This window comes from Triticum aestivum, chromosome 3A, assembly GCF_018294505.1.
Source record: "Triticum aestivum cultivar Chinese Spring chromosome 3A, IWGSC CS RefSeq v2.1, whole genome shotgun sequence".
Classification (NCBI taxonomy): Eukaryota; Viridiplantae; Streptophyta; class Magnoliopsida; order Poales; family Poaceae; genus Triticum; species Triticum aestivum.
Genome location: NC_057800.1, coordinates 634,113,167 through 634,131,540, shown reverse-complemented (window position 1 = coordinate 634,131,540; position 18,374 = coordinate 634,113,167). Strand labels below are relative to the sequence as shown.

Sequence of the window (18,374 nt, the reverse complement as noted above, 5' to 3'; positions counted from 1 at the left end):
TTTTTCTGACTTGCCGCTGTTGCTCTGGCGTCTGCAGGCGGCTCGTTGGTTGGAGCCAGCCGCCGGGATCGTGCCGCGGCGCGGTTCCCGGCCGATTCCTCCCCCGCGTGGATCGGCTTGGTGGTGGGATGCGAGGCGGCGGCGCGGAGATCGACCGGAGGCTGTAGCGCTTCTGCGCCTGCGAGGTGGTGAGAGGCGAGGCCGCTGGTGAGGGGGGCTAGGGGTTGGTTTGCTCCGGAGGGCCGGACGGAATGGGGAGCTTCTGCTCCAAGGGATCGGCGGTGGACAAGTCGCCCAGCGACACCACGCTCGGCCCCGACCGCGTGATCCACCACCACGAGCGTGGCGCGGTGAAGGGGGAGGAGAGGAAGACGGTGGCGGAGGAGGCTGCTGCCAAGAGGGTGCACGAGCAGCCGCCGCAGCAACAGCAGCAGCCACCACAACATCAACAACCACCACAGCATCAACAACCACCACAACAACATCATCATCAGCAGCAGCAACCACAGCGTATCTCTGTCCCGGAAACTGCCGCTTCTGGTGCCAGCGTTGGCGCTGGCTCGGCGCCATGGGATGGTGTGCCTTCGCTGGCTCGGAATCCGTCCCAGAAAGGGATGGGCATGGCCAAAGCTGGTGCTGCCAAGGCAAGTGCTCTGCCCATCATCTTAGTTCCCCTTGCTTTGCTGTAAATGTGTGCGCAATGCAGCTTAATTCACCGCGTGTCTGTCTTATCAGCTAAAAAATGGTTTGTTACTTGCAGATTTGTTAGTGTCAATTCAGTTTGTGCTAGCTGCTGCGGTTGTGTGCTAGGAACTGCAAAGTTGTTCCCATAGCACTTTTTAGAGGCAGTCGATTATCTACTAGCATATTTACAGAAAGTCGGTTTGTTGCTTCACTTTCAGTGGTCAATTGCTAGGGACATGTTGTTCGCTGCTGACGCTATTCCGCCCAGGAGTGATTAATTACCAGGGATGTGAACCCAATATAGGCATGTTAACAATCATCACACATCCTTCAAGTGGGATGCTGCATTGACCTGCAAGCATATAAGTTTCCCAATTATATTTGTGTCGGTTTTGCTGCTCGGCAGTCTGTTTTGTAACCCCCCCCTCCCCCCTAGGTGACCTCATGTGCCCAGGCCATGGATTATGAAACCTGATATGGCTTGCTATAAACTTGTTATTGTTTGTAGCTGTCTGAGTGCAGTAAACTAGTGAAGGGATGATTCAGTATTCTTATCACACTGCAGCTAAGTGCACTACAGTGGTACACTAAATGCTGCGTAACTGCAACCTACCACACAAGGAAAATGGAAATTGGTTTGTAATAATTACTCATTAGAGTTGAGACTAATATTCTCAGCTTGTTGAATTCATGATGCCTTTATTACGACATCTACTGTAATTTGAGCAATTCCAATCGTGCAAATGAATTATTGTGCCAAATTATTTGGCGCTTTTACCCTTGCTAAAGAGATGTCTTGCCTCTCCACAAAATATTCCTTCATGTTCACTGCTCTAGAATGTTGCTTCTACGTGACAGATTGTTTGACCCTATACCTATTTTTAATATATGCAACAGGTTTCGGAAGTAAGCTCAATTCTGGGTAGGGCTGGTACTGTTGGGCTTGGCAAAGCAGTGGACGTACTAGACACACTTGGCAGTAGCATGACAAATTTGAATCCAAGTAGTGGTTTTGGATCAGGTGCTACAACAAAGGGCAACAAAATATCCATTTTGGCATTTGAGGTTGCTAATACTATAGTGAAAGGTTGCAATTTGATGCGAGCTCTTTCAAGAGAGAGCGTAAAACATTTAAAAGAAGTGGTGCTTCATTCAGAAGGTGTTCAAAATCTTGTAGCCAAAGATATGGATGAATTGCTCAAGATTGCTGCTGCTGACAAAAGGTTTGTTCTGAATCTTTGCTGCTTTTACCAGTTACAACATTTGGCCCAATATACTATTTATTTCTTGCAGAATAGTTGAACCAATAGTATATGAAGAAAGTTGGACCTTAACTTGTGCTATTGTGTCCTTATTGAAGTTTGTGTGTTTCCAACAGGGAAGAGTTGAAAGTGTTCTCTACAGAAGTTATTCGCTTTGGAAACCGTTGCAAGGATCCTCAGTGGCACAACTTGGATCGCTATTTCGACAAGTTCGGTTCATTTTGACCCTTACATTTGATGACAATAATCATTTTTGCAGTGTTAATTTAGCGTCTTTCTGCATCAAACTCTTCCAGGGTGTCATCAGAACGGACTCCTCAACATCACTTGAAAGAAGAGGCAGAATCAGTGATGCAGAAATTGGTGACTTGTGTTCAATATACAGCTGTAAGTAATGCTCACTTGCCTTATAAGAGGTATCTCGTAGTGCCATTATTTACTAGGTTTATAATTATAATTTAGCAGTCCAGAACATAATTAAGAGCGTATTAGTTTCTTCACAAATGTTGAGCTGTATATTCCATGAGGACATACATGGGTCACCGGAGCCTGTAGCCTAAAGCGGACTAGAGGTTGATGACCAATATTTGTTTGATGGCTCAGTTTATGAGCAATGAACAACTCGTTTGATTCCTGATTGCATGAGTTTTAGAAAATTACATTTCCACCAAGTTCCATGTACAAAAGACAAGAGAAAAAATGTCGCAAAGTTATCTCAGAATGGTTGAATGACATGTTTTTAATACTCCCTCCGATCCATATCGCTTGTCTTAGATTTGTCTAGATACATCTGTATCTATATCTAGACAAATCTAAGACAAGCGATATGGATTGGAGGGAGTAACATAATTTTAATGCTAGAATGATGCGTATATATCACCTGCCAATAGCTTTGGAATGAAGTTTTTAATGGAACCTTGGCTGTCATTCTTCTAGCATTTATCCATTTTTTTCCTGTTGCACCTTTTGTTCAAAATGTTGACTTCAGTTCTTCTTTTATCTTCCAGGAATTATACCATGAAATGCATGCCCTTGACAGATTTGAACAGGACTATCAACGTAAACAGCAGGAAGAGGATGGCTCAAGTGTTGCCCAAAGAGGTCAGTTTCTTTAGCATGGCAGTACATTGGAATATCCATAGGAATTCTTTGATATTTAAGACTCCTAGTTTGGATGAAGAATACTTTATTGTCTCGTATGGTGGTGTTCTGGTTCCTTTTCAGGTCATCTGAAAAGTTAAGATTGAGTATCCTCAGGATATTTACTTCTCTAGAATCTTTCTTTTAAGAGACATGCTTGATGCTATTAGCCACATTCAAACTGTAAATGTATAATTAGGATTGCCATGTTGACACTGATAGTTTGATTGATTATACCTAGTTATCTACTGAGTCAAGGTCTCTAATGCCGTATCTCTCACTGCGAAGTGTCTCCAATTAAATTGTCAGTAGGTTGCCACTAGTGTATTCTGATCAATATATCTAAGGGCTACCTCCATGGTTGGTATGGCTGCATGACCACACCCAACAAAGTCAAATCAGCCAAAGCTTTGTTCTATGCCCAATTGTCCATCACTTGTTTCAATATTGAAGTTCAGTGAGTCAACACCATGGCCTATTTTTGTATGCTTTGTCCTGCTTGTTAAAATACTTTGCGGTCCAGCCATAAATAAGATGAGCTATTGAACTTTGAATGGGAATAACCCATATGCAATTTAACCAACTTCCAATTCCAGAACCTATTGTAATATTTGAAAATGTAACTCAAGCTCACAACTGCTGCTGCTGCTTTAGGGTTAATATTTAGTGATGTAATCTCAACTGTTATTACCTGTATAATTTATCTTTTTGTTTTCCTTAACAGAATATTGATATTGCCCTGTAAGCACTAGATTTTGAATGCACTTGCCTCTGGGTAACTACCAGTTCCTTCGAGTTAACGTGTATTTAAAGGAACATTTAATGGTTTATGAGTAGAGTTGTTAACTCTCTTGTTTGCGTTATTTGATAATGATGCTTAATGTTCTGTTTTGTTTGCAGGTGAGAGTCTGCACATACTAAAGCAGGAGGTCAAGAGCCAACAGAAGCATGTTAAAAGTTTGAAGAAGAAGTCTCTTTGGTCCAAGAATTTGGAAGAGGTTGGTAGGTAGTTTCATTATGATTCTGTGCTATCAGCAACAGCAGTTTTAGGAATGAATGTTCATGTTGATGTTGTCTAGTTCCACTTACTGCATGCCATGGAGGAATCATACTTGGATTTCCTTGCACAATACTGTTCTTCTAATTCGAGAAATAATACTCTCTTCCTAGGTTATGGAAAAACTTGTAGACATCGTGCACTTCTTGCATTTGGAGATCCATAATACCTTTGGGTGCTCAGGTAATAAGCTTTGTGATTACTGTGTCTTGTATAAAACTTGCATGCTCTTGCAGATATTGGGCTGTTGTGTAGTTTGTCATTTCTTTACTTCTTTACTGGTTAGATAACGTGCTAGTGGAAAATGCACCTTTTATTAATGCTCCATAACTTCAGTTTCATCTCCGCTAATGATCATATGATGCTAGTGGAAAATACACCTTTTATTAATGTGCCATAACTTCAGTTTCATCTCCGCTAATGATCTTATGATAAGCATCGCACACATCTGTAGCTTTAGCTCAGAAGTGCCTTTTGCATAACCAAATAAGCTCAGTTCAGGCACTTCCCGATCAGACTTTCAAGTTTGTCACCTCATCTCTGGGATTTAGCAATCCTTCTCACCCCCTTCCTCTAAAGAACATATTAGTGTATTCTCGTCATCGAACATTTGCTTAGGTGCGAAATAATTATTCTGACCTGTGATGTCCTCACTTGCGGAACAACAACAACAACAACAACAACAACAACAACATAGCCTTTAGTCCCAAACAAGTTGGGGTAGGCTAGAGGTGAAACCCATAAGATCTCGCAACCAACTCATGGCTCTGGCACATGGATAGCAAGCTTCCACGCACCCCTGTCCATAGCTAGCTCTTTGGTGATACTCCAATCCTTCAGGTCTCTCTTAACGGACTCCTCCCATGTCAAATTCGGTCTACCCCGCCCTCTCTTGACATTCTCCGCACGCTTTAGCCGTCCACTATGCACTGGAGCTTCTGGAGGCCTGCGCTGAATATGCCCAAACCATCTCAGACGATGTTGGACAAGCTTCTCTTCAATTGGTGCTACCCCAACTCTATCTCGTATATCATCATTCCGGACTCGATCCTTCCTCATGTGGCCACACATCCATCTCAACATACGCATCTCCGCCACACCTAACTGTTGAACATGTCGCCTTTTAGTCGGCCAACACTCAGCGCCATACAACATTGCGGGTCGAACCGCCGTCTTGTAGAACTTGCCTTTTAACTTTTGTGGCACTCTCTTGTCACAGAGAATGCCAGAAGCTTGGCGCCACTTCATCCATCCGGCTTTGATTCGATGGTTCACATCTTCATCAATACCCCCATCCTCTTGCAGCATTGACCCCAAATACCGAAAGGTGTCCTTGTGAGGTACCACCTGGCCATCAAGGCTAACCTCCTCCTCACACCTAGTAGTACTGAAACCGCACATCATGTACTCGGTTTTGGTTCTACTAAGCCTAAACCCTTTCGATTCCAAGGTTTGTCTCCATAACTCTAACTTCCTATTTACCCCCGTCCGACTATCGTCAACTAGCACCACATCATCCGCAAAGAGCATACACCATGGGATATCTCCTTGTATATCCCTTGTGACCTCATCCATCACCAATGCAAAAAGATAAGGGCTCAAAGCTGACCCCTGATGCAGTCCTATCTTAATCGGGAAGTCATCAGTGTCGACATCACTTGTTCGAACACTTGTCACAACATTATCGTACATGTCCTTGATGAGGGTAATGTACTTTGCTGGGACTTTGTGTTTCTCCAAGGCCCACCACATGACATTCCGCGGTATCTTGTCATAGGCCTTCTCCAAGTCAATGAACACCATATGCAAGTCCTTCTTTTGCTCCCTATATCTCTCCATAAGTTGTCGTACCAAGAAAATGGCTTCCATGGTCGACCTCCCAGGCATGAAACCAAACTGATTTTTGGTCACGCTTGTCATTCTTCTTAAGCGGTGCTCAATGACTCTCTCCCATAGCTTCATTGTATGGCTCATCAGCTTAATTCCACGGTAATTAGTACAACTCTGAACATCCCCCCTTGTTCTTGAAGATTGGTACTAATATACTCCGTCTCCATTCTTCTGGCATCTTGTTTGCCCGAAAAATGAGGTTAAAAAGCTTGGTTAGCCATACTATCGCTATGTCCCCGAGACCTTTCCACACCTCAATGGGGATACAATCAGGGCCCATCGCCTTGCCTCCTTCCATCCTTTTTAAAGCCTCCTTGACCTCAGACTCCTGGATTCGCCGCACAAAATGCATGCTGGTCTCATCAAAGGAGTCGTCCAGTTCAATGGTAGAACTCTCATTCTCCCCATTGAACAGCTTGTCGAAGTACTCCCGCCATCTATGCTTAATCTCCTCGTCCTTCACCAAGAGTTGGCCTGCTCCGTCCTTGATGCATTTGACTTGGCCAATATCCCTCGTCTTCCTCTCTCGGATCCTGGCCATCTTATAGATGCCCCTTTCACCTTCCTTCGTGCCTAACCGTTGGTAGAGGTCCTCATATGCCCGACCCCTTGCTTCACCAACAACTCGCTTTGCGGCCTTCTTCGCCATCTTGTACTTCTCTATGTTGTCTGCACTCCTATCCAGGTATAGGCGTTTGAAGCAATCTTTCTTCTCTTTAATCGCCTTCTGGACATCATCATTCCACCACCAGGTATCCTTATCTTCGCTTCTCCTTTCCCTGGACACTCCAAGCTCCTCCGAGGCCACCTTACGAATGCAAGTCGCCATCTTCGTCCACACATTGTTCGCATCTCCTCCTTCCTCCCAAGGGCCCTCCTTAATGACCCTCTCCTTGAACGCTAGAGCTACCTCCCCCTTGAGCTTCCACCACTTCGTTCTAGCGACTTTGGCACGCTTATCCTGCTGGACACGAATCCGAAAGCGGAAGTCAGCAACCACCAGCTTATGCTGGGGTACAACACTCTCTCCAGGTATCACCTTACAGTCTAGGCACACACGCCTATCTTCTCTTCTCGAGAGGATGAAATCAATCTGGCTAGAGTGTTGGCCACTACTAAAAGTCACCAGATGTGATTCTCTCTTTCTAAAGAGGGTGTTAGCTACAATCATGTTGTAGGCTAGAGCAAAGCTTAAGACATCTTCTCCTTCTTGATTCCTGATGCCATAGCCAAAGCCCCCGTGCGCCCCTTCAAAACCTGTGTTAGATGTACCCACATGGCTATTGAGGTCTCCTCCTATGAAGAGCTTCTCACCAATCGGTACACTCCTAACCATGTCTTCCAGGCCTTCCCAGAATTCCCTCTTGGTGTTCTCATTGTGGCCTACTTGCGGGGCATACGCGCTGATAACATTGAGAATCAAGTCCTCAACTACCAGCTTGACCAGGATAATCTGGTCCCCACGTCTCTTGACGTCTACCACTCCATACTTGAGGCTCTTGTTGATCAAGATGCCTACACCATTTCTGTTTGCAGCCGTCCCTGTGTACCACAGCTTGAAGCCGGTATCCTCCACCTCCTTCGCCTTCTGTCCTCTCCATTTGGTTTCTTGGACGCAAAGGATATCAACACCTCTCCTCACCGCTGCATCAACTAGCTCCCGAAGCTTCCCTGTCAGAGACCCTACGTTCCAGCTACCTAAGCGAATCCTCCTAGGCTCGGCTAGCTTCCTTACCCTTCGCACTCGTCGAGTCAAATGCGAAGACCCTTGCCCATTTTCCACTACATCCGGGCGCCGATGTAGCGCGCCACTAAGGATGCGACGACCCGATCCTCGCTCACTTGCCCCCGTATCCGGATCAAGATACAGCGCGCCACCTTGGGGGTGACGGCCCGGCCCTTGCCCATTTTCCACCACACCCGGGTTCCGATGTAGCGCGTCGCCGAGAGGGTTACGCCCCAACGAAAACCTTTTGGGTTTCATCTCCATAAGAATGGCTGAGTTTTTACGTTGGCTCGCCAAGCCTATCACAACCCTCCTCCTTTACCCGGGCTTGGGACCGGCTATGTTGAGACAACATAGGCGGAGTTGATGTCCTCACTTGCGGAAGCCACTTCAAAAACATACGAGGTGCTCGTTAACTGTGTGATCCCCGCAAGATTCCTTTGTGTATTATCGAAATAAATTGCAACTTTTTGAGTCATTGCTCATTACCCACTTGGCATAATTATTATGTATTGCATGTAGCACACATTACATGTAACCAATATGTGCTTAAGACGTGTTGGCAGTGTAGATTTATGCTATGTGGCATTATGAACTCATTGATCATTGACATTGAAGACATGGTCTTCGTTTGATTTCTTATTAAAGATACAACTATGCTATCTCCAGTTACAGATTGACATGCACATGCAAATAAGCTAAACTTCCAATTTTCTTATGTATTTTGGATTGCTTATGACTTGTGCGTCTACCAATCTATAGATAATGAAGAATCACAGGAGCCTACTAAACGACGTAATAGATTGGGTCCAGCAGGACTTGCACTGCATTATGCTAATATCATCAGTCAGATTGATGCTCTTGTAAGTTCATCGGACACCACTGGACACCCTAATTTTATGTGGTCTGAAAATAAATTCATTGTCATTTTTCTGTACCAGCAGACAGTTCGTATGCATTAGAGTGCCATTTCTGTATGACATATCCCGTATCCCTCAAACTAACATGACTTAGTTAATGGTGCTTTGCATTACAAGAAAGGAATCAAAGGATCAGTACAATGTTACACTAGTGGGGTATTATTATTACATTTTCATGTCTGCAGCTTGATGTTGTTGTGCTAACTGCTAGCAAAGACCTCAACCTGTTGCTTTTCTCTGGCAATCTAACAAGGGTTAGTCTATTGGCAGGTTTCTCGCTCATCTTCTGTTCCTCCAAACACAAGGGATTCATTATACCAGAGTTTGCCACCGACCATAAAATCTGCTCTCCGTTCTAAGCTACATTCATCTGGAGTTAAGGAAGAGGTATGCAAGAGGGCACCCAACATATTCAATAGTGACACTGACTTTATGAGTAGAGAATAAAGTAGTCGCAAAAGTCAACACCTTGCCATGGTTTACATATGACTCTATGATTGATGTAATATTGTACTGATTTGGTGCAGCTTACTGTTTCTCAAATCAAGGCGGAAATGGAGAAGACATTACGGTGGCTTGTCCCGGTTGCAAATAACACCACCAAGTAATCTAAGCTACCTTCATACTCCCTTCATTCCACAATACATGCCTTCCATTTGTAAAAATATAGATGTATCTAGACATGTTTTAGTATATAGGTACATCTAATTTTGGACAAATGGAAGTCAAGTATTTTGGAACGGAGGGAGTATCACTCAACCAATTACAGCCATCTCATTACTTTTTGTTACTCACGATATGTGATTGTTTGTGCATTTCAGGGCTCACCATGGCTTTGGTTGGGTTGGAGAGTGGGCAAATACAGGGTTAGTAAACCTCATTCAAATTTGAACAGTACTACGTAATTTAGAAGTGGGATATTGAAGAATGATCTTTTTGTCTTATGCAGGTCAGAGGTGAACTGCAAGCCGACAGGGCATATGGACCTCACCCGAATTGAGACACTGCATCATGCTGACAGGGACAAGACCGAAGCGCATATCCTTGAGCTTGTCGTATCGCTTCAGCATCTCATCAGTCAATCCAGAGCAGCGAATGGCGAGCGATCTCCCATCAAGTCTCCTGTTCGATCTCCTACACAAAGGGGCTCTTCAATCACATTGTCTCCAAACAAAGCCAGCAGTTCATCACCTGTTCTGACACAACAAGAACAAGAGATGCTAAGGGATGTCAAATACAGGAAATTCGTTCCTGGTATAAGCAAAAGCCAAGAGTTTGACACAAAGGCAAGGCATATGCAAAGCAGGTTGATCAAAAGTAACAGCCATTCACCAAGCAGTAGCAACAGGAAAGAATTCCTATCGATCAGGAGTATGCTTCCTGTCATTAATTTTGAAATCGATAGGACCAAAGCTCTGGATATGATCGACAATCTAAAAGTGCAGTGAGGAGTCGAAATCGACCGGTGCCAAGTCCTGGATACTTCGACGCGATCTGTGATCTTAAAAATTCCATATTGCTCGAAGTATACATCAGGTCTGCCGAGCCGATTGCCATGTGCCTGCAGCGAAGGCGCCTGTGGCAGTAGGGCGCCAATTTGGAGGCACCAAAAGAGGGCCGGGTGGTCTGGGATCAGGGCTAGCTTATGTATGATATGGGGTGGAAAGGAAAGGGAAATTTTATTGTAAAAAGCAATTTGTTGTGTTTGTGAGCTCTTTGTACAAGCAATGCAAGTTTTGATGGAGAAAGGGACACTGATCCTGTGTCATATTGTGTTTCCCCAGAGAAACATAGCAGCATCTGTTGCGTGGTCATGAATTTTTTAAATTATTATTATCAAGTGCTCCTTCTGTGCCCTGGAGAGGCCTGACCTCGTCACCAAGCCAAAAGGTGTGGCGTCTTCTGGGGCAGCAGAAACTCATCTTCCGAAAGTTAAACAGCTCCATGGTTCTGAATCCAAATCTTCTCAGATTTGAGACACACATTTATGATTGATGCGTAGGACTCCACAGCTTTGCAACTTCAGGATCAGACGAACAATGTGTTCACCAAATGCTTGCACCTAACTGCTTAATGGAAGAAAAGCTTGCATAAGGCAAACTCAGTTTCATCAATTTGTGCACTTGGAGCATCTCTAGCCGACCTCCTAAATTTGGACTACTACACCCTCTGTAACTAATATAAGATCTTCTACATCACTTGCGTGATCTAAACGATCTTGTATAGTTACATTAGTTTATAGACGAAATACTACTCATATTCCACGTGCAAAAGCTCGCATAAGGCAAACTCTAGTTGGACTCTACTCATATTAGTTTCAGCAATTTGTGCACTTGGAGCATCTCTAGTTGAACTCCTAAATTTTAACTACTCACATTCCACTTAACTACTCACATTCCACTTGCAGAGCTAACAAAAACCCTCTCACACAGTGAACCAAACTGTGGTTGGATAGTTAGGAGGACACTGATATCTTCAGATCAACAGAGTTCAAGTCCTAGACATGACGTTGGTGCTCGCATTTTTCTGAATTTATTTCAGCCCTTCCGGCGATGTGCGTTCAGTGAGAGGAGTCGTTCCTGTTGACTAGGAAGGCGTCTGTGGCGAGTTCGTGTATCTTAAGATGGTGTGACGACTCAGTCTCTCAAAGGTGCTCATAGGGATAGGGTGCGCGTGCATGCATTCACATGGGTGAATGTATGTGCATATGTACGAGCATTTGCGTTTGTACCGTGTCAAAAAAAAAACCTCACACGTACTAGACCCACATGGAAGTCTCTCTTCCTTCTTTCTTCCACGTGGCCAACGACGATTTCTAGGGGTAGATGATGTCTGCCTAGGGTAGATGATTTGTAAAAGCAATTTAATAGAGACTCGTCGAGTGTGACGTATGCTTGCAAGGAGTCGAAAAAGGCGAAGAAATTCATCGGGGGTGGTCGAGAGAAAGGTGCAACATGTCGGAGTCGGGGAAGGTGGTTGTCGTTGTCGTGCCATGGGCCAAAAGCCTAGGAGGGTGAAGGGCGAGGATCGTCCCGTCGGATATTAATAATACATGGTTTAAGAGAAGAGGGGCAAAATATTGGTAAAACTAACAGATGGACCAAATTAATTGCAAGGCTTTGAAAAACCCTCCCCTTCTTCCTTGTCAACAACAATGTCCTTCAGGTACCCAGTGAAAGTGCGTTATATCGACTAGAGGGGGGGGGGTGAATAGGCGATTTTTATGAAAGTCTTCAAAACTTGGAAGTTCGAAGACAAACGATAGAAATAAACCTATTACCATGCAGCGGAAGGTAGACTACACTAGGCAAACCATAGTCAAGTATTCAATGAAGTGAAAGCACAATGACTAATAGCAGCAATGTAGTAAGGATCAGGTAGGAAGATATTATGAAGCCAAACAGAACACGCAATCACTCAGTGAAGACAAAAGATAGTGCAATCATACAATGACTTCACAGGGACCAACAGTAAGTAAAGGGAAGGGAAGGATGAAACCAGTGACTTGTTGAAGACAATGATTTGTTGGACCAGTTCCAGTTGCTGTGACAACTGTACGTCTGGTTAGGACGGCTAGGTATTTAAACCTGAGGACACACAGTCCCGGACACCCAGTCCTGAACACGCAGCTCAGGACACCCAGTCCTCACCGTATTCCCCTTGAGCTAAGGTCACACAGACCTCGCCCAATCACTCTGGTAAGTCTTCAAGGTAGACTCCCAAACCTTCACAGACTTCGTTCACCGGCGATCCACAATGTCTCTTGGATGCTCAGAACGCGACGCCTAACCGACTGGAGGATTCACAGTCCTCAAGTGTAATAAGTCTTCAGATCACACAGACAAGAAGACTTAAGTGATGCCCAACACTCTTTGGCTCTGGGTGGTTAGGGCTTTATCCTCGCAAGGAATTCTCTCTCAAAGGCTTCGGGGTGGGTTGCTCTCAAACGACAAAAGCCGTACTCTAACTCTGAGCAGCCAACCATTTATGGTTGTAGGGGGTGGGCTATTTATAGCCACTAGGCAACCCGACCTGATTTGTCTGAAATGACCCTGGGTCACTAAGGAACTGACACGTGTTCCAATGGTCAGATTTCAAACACACACGACAACTTTACTTGGGCTACAAGCAAAGCTGACTTGTCCGACTCTGGACAAGATTCGCTCTCATAGTCTTCACTTGAAGACATAGGTTTTGGTTAAGCATCACTTCAGTCATTCTGACTGGTTCTCTTGGACCCCACTTAACAGTACGGTGGTTCCTATGACTCAACAAAGAAGAAAAAGAACTACGATAGATCTAAGTCTTCGAGCTCCATAGGCTTCATGCGATGTCTTCTCTTGTCATAGTCTTCGATGAGAATATCTTCATATACCACCTTTGACATCAACGTCTTCATACATTTTTAGGGGTCATCTCTGGTAGGAAAACCGAATCAATGAGGGACTTCTACCTGTGTTATCCTGCAATTCTCACAAACACATTAGTCCCTCAACTAGGTTTGTCGTCAATACTCCAAAACCAACTAGGGGTGGCACTAGATGCACTTATAATCTCCCCCTTTTAGGTGATTGATGACAAACTAGTTGAAGTTTTCAACGGGGAATATAATATGTGAAATTGTAAAAGGATAGGGAATTGTCTTCATAAGTTGTGAGGGCTCCCCCTGTAGATGTGCATATAAGTAATTTGCTTTTGGAATGCAAATGCACATGGCATGTTGTGCTTGTGAAGATCCTCTTCAACTTATGATGACAATCCACTATGCATGTGAAGGTATGTGAAGATAATGACATGCATAATGGAAAATGGACGTCTGCAAAATGATCTAAGTGCGGAATTTATCGTCACACATGCGGAATTTATCATCGCATCACAAAGTGGAAAATAAGTAGCAGGCGACCATCGAGTTTAGGTGTTACAACTCGAAGAACCAAAAGTATCAAAACAAGAGTTGTAAACACGAGGCAGAATATAAAGCAACCGCCCATGTGGACCCGCTTGAAGACTATCAAACTCATATGCTTCTCCCCCTTTTATCAGTAAGGACCAAAAAGGTTTGAAGACATAGAGCATCTACTCGTTCCCATGAAGAGTAGGTGAAGCAGCAGGGTCGTCGGTGGTGTTCGGCGGTGCAGAAAAACTTGGAGCAGTGTCGAAGCGTGCTGAAGGAGGTGGCGGTGAAGTAGCATCGTCTTCGTCCTCGATCACTCTGGCATTCACAGTTGCAGCAGAGGAAGAGAACTCAGAGTCTTCAAGAGATGGAGTTCGTTGCAGCACTGCCCTTCGAGGAGGTGTGGAGTCAAACTTGAAGCGTTCAGAGAAGCCATCCTCTTGAAGATCATCTTCAGAGCACATAAGCGTCAGCCCTTTCCATGTGCGTCGAGAGGTTTCATGGGCAACAAAGGCATTCTTGGTGGCAAGATTGCGAATGCGGTTGACATCCACCAAGAGGCTTTGCATTTGGCGCTTCAGCCAGTCATGATGCCTATCCTGTTTCTGATGAAGAGCCACCAGAAGCTCTCGGTCATTAAGGACACGAGTGCGCTTCTTGGGTCGTTGGGCAATTGTGCTATCGGTGGCTTCAGTAAGGGCAGGATGTGGTGCACGTGTAGTTCCAGCCAACGAATAAACACGAGTGACTGCTTCAACTCCTTCAATGTTATGAGAAAAACTTTGATGCTCCGCATTCTGAAGACTAAGAGGCTCCTTAGCAGGCTCAGGATAAATAGCTTCAACGGACATATCCACATCAGGCAGAAAGATCCGATGATTGCGAGCAGATGGCTGATATGAGATAGCGGAGTGGAGTTTAATCAGCCGCATTATCCATGGAGCGTAGAACTTCAAGCCAAATAGATCAGAGCCTGATGCAACAAGTTGGCGGATGAAGAAGTCCTGTGCATTGAAGCATCTTCCATGAAGAATATAGAAGACCAAAGTCTTCATTGCACCTTCCAGCTTGGCATGTGGAGAATGTCCTTTGATAGGCCAGAGAGTTCGCCTTATGATGTGATAAATAGTCCTTGGCAGATACTCAAGGTCTTCAACAAGGAACTCCTTAGGATATGCAGCATCTTGTGGCAATGGCTTCATCATACTGAGCATCTGACTCATGTTTGGTTCAGGCTTCTGAAAGATGCTCTCCATAGCTTCACTGTGAAGCTGACAGCCAGGTTCGTAGAGATCGCCAGGAGTGGGCAGACCAGTGAGCTCAATGATATCAAAGGCTTTGGCTTCGTGATAAACATTTCCTGTCATCCACTCCAGAACCCAAGTCTTCGGATCTCTGTTGTACCCACGGATGTGAAGTGTGGCATAGAATTGGAGCAGCAACTCTTCATTCCAGCGCTCTTGGTCGGTGACAAATGGCAACAATCCAACCTCTTTGAAGCAATCCAGAGCTTCTTCCAGATAGGGCAGACCAACTATTGCTTCGATGTCAAGACGCTTATGTGGGAAGATGCGATCTTGATTGTACAGAATGCAGGAGTAATAGCTTCGCTGCGGATAGCTCCAGAACCGATCAAAAGATATTCTTTCCCTTGAGTAGGGGTTCCTGGAGCTATTGAAGAAAGTGTTGTCTGCTTTGAAGCCGTTGACATTGAAGGATCCAGGTGCTGATGCAGGACCTGGAAACCTGGGCAATCTTGGGATTGGCTTCTGTACCTGAGGCCTGTGCTCAACATGATAGTCAAACTGAGGACCAGCAGCAGGCGCAGGAACAGAAGCAGTAGCATCAGTGGCTTCGCTGACTTCTGGTGCTTTGGTTGGTGAAGGCTCCACATTGGCTTCAGTCATGAAAGCGTCAGTGGCGTCGGTGGCAGCCTCAAGATTCTCAACCTCCACTTGATGAGCTGGAGGGTCGGTCACAGTCACGTTCTCCTCGAGAACAGCTTCTTGGTGAGACGGGGGTGTAGGAACTCTTGGGGTTTCTTCTTCATCGGCTGATGCAGCCGGAATGTCTTCAGCAGCTTTAGCTTCAGACTCAGAGACTGGAGGCCTTGGTCCTTTGCGAAGCCTGTGTAACGCTGGCGACGCCTGTGGAGTTGGAGTTGGCTGGGTCTCAAAGTCATCTTCCTCTTGTGCTTGTGGGTGATCATCCCATGATGCATCCTGAGCAATTGGCGTCAGAGGACAACCAATGCTGATGAGTTCGCTGTGCGTTAGTACAGACGATGATACATGTTGGTGCTCGATCTGAGGAAGAACTGCATCATCTTCAACATGGTCATGGTGACAATGTCTTCAGCAGCGGTGGGATCAGCTGCTGGGAAGTCTTCAGCTTCATGAGCCTCTGTGAAAGCAGGCTCATGGACAGTCAGTTGGCGCTCTTGATGTTCAGTGGCTGGGCGAACCATGGAGATGGGTTCAACAATCAAGGGCTCTGTGGGAGCAGCCCGTTCCTTCTTGGTCTTCCGCTTCTTCTTGGAGGGAGCAGTAGCAGAGGCTTCAAGATGTTTCCTCTTTCTGGCTTCAGCCTCAGCAGTCCTCGTCTTCTTCAGTTCTGAAGTGGTTGACCTGGCCTTTGGTTTCGAGCCAGTCATGCTAGTTGGGAAGACAATGGGATCTGCTTCCTGCCTTGGTGCGTCGGGTTCGGCCATAGCGGGCTTTTTCTTCTTCTTTGCAGCCATCCTGGGGTCGATGCCAGGACGCCCAAGGGCCTTGCGCTTCTCAGCCTCATTGTAGGCTTGCACACACTTGTCAGCTAGGCTCTTCATGCGCTCACGAGAACCTTAAGCTTCTTCACACTTCTTGAGAAAGGCTTCTTTAAGCTCGTGCAGCATGATCTTGAAGTTCTTGACCTCTTGCACGCCGAGCTTGGCCATATGCTTCTTGAACCGAGCTTTCTCAAAGTCAATCTTCTGCTTCAGTTCGACGATGCGCTGAGCTAGAGCTAGCTCTGAAGCAATGGCGCCATGGAAGGCGACACTGAGACCAATGGGAAGTTGCAGGTCTTCAAAGCTAAGGTTGGGCGTTTCAAACCACTCATCAATGAAGTCGTGGATGATTGCCACGTTAAAGAGAGGCAAATTGTTGAAGATTTCTGCTTCTTCTTTGCTCTTGATCAGTTGCTCAAGAGCGTCATCTGCAAGATCTTCATCACTGGACAAATTAATGGCATCGTTGCGCAGAATAGCAGCAGCTGTCAGTTCTTGGCCGGTGTGTGGCAGAGGCATCTTGACCTTCTGGGGCTTGGAGATGCGTGACAAGTCTTCAGACTGCACACTGTCTTCAGGAGGTGCAATGGCCAGTGGCTTCGCCCATGAGATTTTGGGTGCAGAGGCAGGCTTTGAAGCTTTTGGCTGCTTCAGTTTCTTTGGCTTCGGCGCTGCAGGCGCTTCATCTGATTCAGCGTCATCTGCAGGCTCATTCACGTCTGTCCCTTGAACCACGATATGGGTGATGAGACCTTCAAGGTTGTAGAAAGGACCGATGACATTGGGTTCTGCATCTCATGTGCCGTCAGCCCGGGGAGCAGAAGGACCAGGGTTGAAGTCTAGTCCCAATGACTTCTTGTTTTCCTTGGCCGATGCCTTTGCGTGCTGGAAGTTGCGCTTGAAGAGATTATTGTCACGACGCCATAGCAATGATGATGGGTCGGCATCTTCAGCCTGAGGTCCATGGACCATACACGGATAGAAACCCTGAGCAATAGCTTCAGCTCTGTTCTTGGGTGGAAGGCCTCGGAAGAGAATATCACCCCAAGGACTTTTGATAGCACTCTTCTCAGCATATTCCTTGGTCACGAATCTGTATTTGTACCACTGTTCTGCCCAATATCTTCGAATCCACTGGATTTGGGTCTTGCGCTGATTATAATCCTCTTCAGGATCTGTCTTGTAAAGCTCTGAGAGGTCATTAGTCAGATCTCTTGATGTTCCCCCACGACGCTGTCTGCCTCCCTTCCTTGCAGATTTCTCTGTAGCCATGAACTTTAAACTGAATGGCTTCAACACGTTCAAAGGCTTCAGAGGCTTTCACTTGCTGGACAAACAGGAACTGGCTTCGGGAGAATTTATATAATGTTGTAAGAATTTTGCAAATGAATGCAGACTATGAGAACCAAAGGATTCTCCCATTGTCATGTACCTGTGACAGCATTAAGGTGCGAGGGAAGGGGAAGATGTCATATGCATTCTCAGAAGATTTTGAAGATAAATCAGTTTAGAAGACATTGACCTCATTGTGCGAAGACATTCACTCATAGATAAGAAGTTGGTTCCAGATTTGTACGAATCCAGAGATCAGTACAAGTGAGGAATCTAACTGCTTTGTGAAGCATAAGTGAACATACTAGGCATAATATGAGATGCAGTATGAAGTGGATCCAACATGTGTGAACAGAAACTACTTATGGTAGAAAGTGACGAATCTGTAGGACCAAAGGGGCCGTAAAAAGGAAGTTTTATTTACCACACAAGGAACTGCTAGACGGAGTGGAAGAGGAGGCCGAGCAGTTCGATCGTCCGTGCCCTAACTTGGCGACGGAGGACACCTACGGCGACGGTGGAGAAGACGATGTCTGCGGTCGGCGTGAAGACGGCGTCGGAGAGGTTGCGACAACGAAGCGCTTCGTCGCCGGCGTCGTCGAGGGCTAGCGGTGGCGCTAGGGTTCGTGCGAGAGTGGAAGAAGAGATAATGACTGTGGTGAGGCGTGTATTTATAGGGACAGGGGCGGCTTAGTGTTATTA

General features: G+C 45.6%; 1 protein-coding gene across 1 annotated transcript; it reads left to right on the top strand.

The window, feature by feature from the left end:
* Positions 1-37: 37 nt before the first annotated feature.
* On the top strand, positions 38-10,519 carry LOC123062763 (protein PSK SIMULATOR 1; the record flags this gene model as incomplete). The annotated part of the gene is given in 12 exon segments (XM_044486414.1): positions 38-644; positions 1,582-1,907; positions 2,063-2,155; positions 2,243-2,333; positions 2,954-3,047; positions 3,987-4,084; positions 4,257-4,326; positions 8,522-8,622; positions 8,950-9,066; positions 9,207-9,283; positions 9,501-9,545; positions 9,629-10,519. Coding segments are annotated over 12 exon segments (2,004 nt in total). The 3' UTR covers positions 10,128-10,519.
* Between the last annotated feature and the right edge of the window lie 7,855 nt (positions 10,520-18,374).